General features: G+C 33.2%; 1 protein-coding gene across 1 annotated transcript in view; it reads left to right on the forward strand.

The window, feature by feature from the left end:
• LOC106682936 (ras-GEF domain-containing family member 1B) overlaps positions 1-5642 on the forward strand; it is a gene marked incomplete at its 5' end in the record, with an annotated part of 139453 nt that overhangs the window by 101368 nt on the left and 32443 nt on the right. Inside the window, one exon of the mRNA XM_024361331.2 lies at positions 5487-5559. Within this exon, the coding sequence (XP_024217099.1) occupies positions 5487-5559 (73 nt within the window). The remainder of the gene's footprint in view (positions 1-5486; positions 5560-5642) is intronic.

Genomic DNA, 5642 nt, shown 5'->3' on the forward strand with positions numbered 1-5642 from the left:
AATAGGTAATGTGATGAATGATTTCATACATACTAAAATAAAATAAAATAAATTAAAAAAAAAGCTCTCTTAAAATATATACAAACAAAAGAATAAACAAAATGAACATAATCAAACTATCTATATGAAAAATAAATAAATAAAATAACATAATGATAAAATAATCTCTAGTCAAATTTACACTCTAATATACAATATTTACACAATCGACCTGAGAATCCCTGAGCCCACTCTATCCCCTACGTGTGAGGGGTAGAGCAGAGCTCAAAAAATTGCGCATCCCTCTCGCCGCATCACTGGTAGTGAGTCAGTTATATATTATTAGTGCAAAGAACTTAAAATATTACTACGAATTTAATTACGGCATATATATAGTTTTTTTTTTCTTAGTTGGCTCTAGTGACCTTCTAGATCTTAGGTCACCCGAACCAGCCTTCTCCACGCCTGCATGTACTGCTTTCAAGTTTGCTGCATCTTTGTTGATTCTCTCTATCCATCTAGTTTTCAGCTGCCCACCTGGTCTCTAGCCAATGTTACTGTTATTTACTTTGTGATGGGCGTCCTGATGGATTGCTTCGAGCCATATATCTCGCTTATATTAACCGTTTTGCCTTTACATCATGAGATATTGACTGACCAGTCTCTGCAACCAGTTCACTGTTATTTCTTATCCTCTTTGTCTTACGGCTCTGATCACAGTTCCCTCCTTGAATTGTAATACATTCTGTTCAAATCTCTGCGTTCTGCGACACTTGTTAGAGCCCAGATCTCTAAGCCGTATATCAGAGCTAGTGTTATCATGGCATTGTACTCCCTTAGCTTCAGATTTTTAGATATTTCAGTATTCATGACAGAGATAATGCTCTGATCGCGCTGGCCTATATACATCCGTTGATCATTTATTGATTCTATTGTCAAGACGAGGTATTTGAAACTACTTTCAGAAATTTCCATCTACGCAGACCATGTCATTAAGGTTGATTTTTTGGTTTACAATCGTTTACTTTGTTTTATCTTTAGCAAGCCGATTTCGGCTTTCTCTGATTTTATTAATATTTTATTTGTTCTATTGGTTTAAGCTTGGAAATGTTTTTTTTAAATTATACTATGTATTGAAGGGCCATTCCATTTCAGTTCACATTTATATTTACGTCTTATGTGCTAATATCCCCTACTGTTTCATTCTTTTTTATTTACTTGGTGACATATTTCACTGCCTATATAATATGTAATTCAACCTAGAACTCTAGGTTCTAAAGAGTTCCCCTTTCTATTTTGCCTCATACTTGTCTTGTGCCGAAGACCAATAGTCGAAATCATTGCCAATCCCGAATGCCTGTTATTTGTCGAGGAGACAGTCCCTGGCCAAATAGCCGGGGGCCCAGAAGAATGGTTGTCTACCTCTCTCCTTCTCTCTCCCCCTCCCTTCGCCCCATGTAAATACCAATAACGACAAAGGTGATCCGGCCAGCAGCTCCAATATCTTCTGTTCTCCAATTCCTTGCCTACCGTCTTCTCTTCATATCCAAAATAATAATGTTTCATAAAAGGAATGTTTAATTTTTACTTATCTCGATCTTCGTGCAACACATCAACAATACATAATTTAATAAGTCCGAGACTGGTTGTTTACTCAATATAATGGAAAAAATCCATGTAGTCTCAACAAGTTTATTCTATTATATCTCCAACGTTTTGGCCTCTGGCCTCAAGGGTATCTTATTTTAAATATCACAGCTATTTTTATTTTTTTTTATTATTGAAAGATTATTATTTTACCATATGGAATCAATTGCAAGATGATTCGGATAGTAGTCAATAGAGGAGAAAATAAAATAACAGAAAAAATATTTATAAGTAACCAACGATTTGCCTAAATAAAACGTCTTTCGTAAACGTATTCTTGTCGCATACGGTCAAGAAACGTGGACCCTAAGGAATAAAAGCATAAACCTGCTTGACATGTTTGAAAGGATACTTCTGAGGAAGATCTTAGGGCCCTTATGCGAGAATGGTAATTGACAAAGAAGGAAAAGTGGTGAACTGTTTGGGCTCTACAAGGAAGTTAGTATCTCCTCGAACATCAGGATACAGAGGCTCAAGAAGACGGTCATGTGATGAGGATGAGCGAGGAAAGAGTGGCTCATAAATTCTGCATTAACGTTCCGGATGTTGTGCGGCGACGTGGTAGTCCGAAGGGCCGATGGAGGGGTGCTGTGCGTCAGAATCTTCGACAACTGAAGATCCTAGTTACCCTTACAGAAGATGGAGAAAGATGGTTGGTGTCTGTTGATCAGGCCAAGGGCAGCTTCATGCGCCTGTTGTGCCAATAAAAGAAGAAGAACCAACGTTTCGTCTCACTTCGTAGAGTTTTTTTAGGACTAAATGAAAAAAAAATGTCATCCTTTTTTATTATTTTTACACTAATATTAGATTTTTTAAATTTTATTTAAAAAAAGAATTAAGAGGCTAAAAAAATGCTGAATATATAAAAAAAGTTCAAAATCTATCGCCTCAATGATACAATAACTATAAATAGTATGATAAACATAGTAACTAAGAATATAAATGATAATATTATACTTTTTGTGCAGTTTGTGTTCCATATTTTGCGAGACATTATTTTACAATCTTTAGATTCAATACTTAAACAATCCTGAATTCGCAAGTTGAATTAAGCGATCATAACTAATTAATTGAAGATTCTTACTCAGTAAATTATTTATTTATTTAATTTAATATTTGGAAATATATTTAATCTTGGATATATATGGACCATATATTCTGGGGAAATAAACAGCCATGAAACTTCATACAGCTTTTGTTTATGAATTGGACAACTTTTCGTACCTCGTTCTGTCCATTTTAAAATACAATCCTTGCAAGTAAGAAACTGTAAATATCGAGATCGGATATTGCAAAGACAAATGAATTATGAGGACGACAATATATAATTTGATGGAGGATATTAACAATTAGACGAGTAGTGAAGACTATGAATAGGACAATATGAGGTCTGAATAGTAAAAGATGTATGAAGTTCTGAAGGTTTTTGTTTTCTTATAAATAAGTACATTATAAAATGTATTATTCTTGGAAAATTCGGCCATTTTTTCTTTTAAATTTTCATAACAAAAAATTCTACCAAATCAACTTAACCCTTTGTCGTAAACATACCGACTGCCCTATAGTTTCCTTCAATAATGTTGCCCTTACCGCTGTCGAACAGATCCGCTACCTTGAACTACATCTGGACAAACGACTAACTTGGAATCCTCACACAAGACTGAAAAGTCAGGAAACTGCACGTAGATTTCGACTATTACAACACTTACTGGACATCGATCTAAACTTCCAATTCATTAAAAGAGACTGATCTACATGACTGTAATAAGGCCAATCTGGACACATGGAGTTGAGCTTTGGGAATCCGCTAAACCTTCGAATTCCTCTCGTATAGAATCCTTACAATCCAAAATTCTTAATAAAATCCTCAAAGCTCCTGAGTTTGTCACAAATATAATCATACATAAAGACCTCAATGTTCCATATGTTACCGATCTAGCCCGAACCAGGTATCATTGCTTCCATTATAAACTCCCTAACCACCTAAACCAACTAGTTTCTATACTTGCTTCCATTCCTGACAATCCTCCGAGGTGCCTGAAAAGAAGATGGCCAAGAGTTTCTCTGCACGCCTGTATCACTCCATTATAACTGAGATCAAATTTACTGAATGTATTATAATTTACAGTTGTAGATTGAAATATTAAATTTTAAAAAAATTATAAGATTAGAAATCAATAAAAATTTCGTTTACTACGAAATTACATGATTTATAGTTACCACTGCCACAGAACTGGGATGAAGAAATATCCCTAACAGTAGTACTAAAGGCTCCATCGCCGAAAAGAAGTTGAGCACGTGTACCCTAACTGCTGCCAGGGCGTGAGATCTTAAATATGCATTAGACCATTGAAGGGCCAACATTAGCCTTCTTTGCTTGCAGGTTGGGCTCTCAACTCATTGTTGCAATCTGGTTCAACACCACCTTGTTATATCCACCAAATGGTCGTCGTTTTAATACCTCAATTGAAGTCATATTTTTTGGCGAAAAATTATTTGAGGACAAATCACAAATTTCCGATTTTCAACTCCCTATATTCAACAAAAAAACTTCTATAAAAATTTAAAAAATGAATCTTCTTAGATTAGGTCTGAACTAAACCTACTAACATATTTAACGCAAAATACACTCTGCTTTTAATTTAAAAAAAAAAATGTTTTGAACTCATTTTTGAGACCAAAAAAGTAATAATTTAAAATTAATTTTTCTGGTGCCCCAAAAACCCTTGATAATTATCATGTGAACTGCTAACACTGTTTTTTAGAACAACGGTTGTACAAGGAAGTGATTTTTGCTAGATCGTTTTTAAACACCAAATTTTCCCTAATTAAGGGTGTCCACTTTATGAGGCTTGGCGTACCCCAGGAAGTTTCCAGAACCCACTGGGTTGACTAAAGGTTACAGTGGAACAGAAAATAATTAGCAGAGTGCGTTGCCAACGTGCTCCCAAAACTATTACTAATCAGCTAATTAATTTAATTAAATAATGAATTAAGTTTTTTCCCTCATTTTTCTCCTTTAACTGCTAAACCTTAGTTTTCTAGTGTAATAATCATAAACAAACTAATTCTTATTTTGATTATTAATAAACTTTTCCCTATATAAGAGGAAGCATGGCAAAAATCTGGACAAAAACTTTTATCTGAAACTTCTACAGCTCCATAGATTACATAACAGATAACAAAGAGATGATATCACTATCTAGTCAACGAACCAAAGTAATTCCCAATTTACTTCAAATAAATTAATTCTATTGTTCATCTCTCTATGTACAGTCATTATCAAACAAATCTAGAAATAAAAATTTATTATTTCTTTGCTAAGTATATGCCATGATTCAGCCTTCTAAATACATTTCAATTCCATTGAAATCCAAATTTCCCTCATCATTACATACTTCTGTAACTTTCCTTTTCACTTTGCATTAGTACATGAATTATTCGTAATGACAGATTACAGAAAAAAAAATATGTTTTATAGTTGTTATCTTGTTTTTATTCTTAACTCTGATGAAGACCTGAAATTCAGACCGAAAATTTGGTACTAATAATTAAGTTAGTATTTATTTGTGTTCTTCACTTATTACACCCCCAATTATCTTCTCTTCATATATATTTATTCTACGGTCAAATAACAACTTATCATTATTAATTGTTCTGTATTTTAAAACATTAAAGTTAAGCAATGGCCTTTTAGTTAATAGATTACTTTGATATATTGATTACTATAATATCTGTTTGTGGATTACCTAAAAAAAATGTTTATATTTACATATATTTATATATACAAACAATAAATTAAACACATTATTATTTTCAATCAATTAACATCTACATCACTATTTTATTTTTTTCTTTAGCCTCCATGCTGGCGTCATTTGATTGCGAACATCCAGAGACTCCTGAAGAATTAGAGTTCCACAAGAAATTATTGTAAGTAATCATTGTCACTTTACAAATCATTATATCAATCATTTCGTAATATTATAACAGTTTATTTTAATAAGATATAATAC

Source organism: Halyomorpha halys, unplaced genomic scaffold (genome assembly GCF_000696795.3).
Source record: "Halyomorpha halys isolate HHAL.00 unplaced genomic scaffold, Hhal_1.1 Scaffold453.1, whole genome shotgun sequence".
Lineage (NCBI taxonomy): Eukaryota > Metazoa > Arthropoda > Insecta > Hemiptera > Pentatomidae > Halyomorpha > Halyomorpha halys.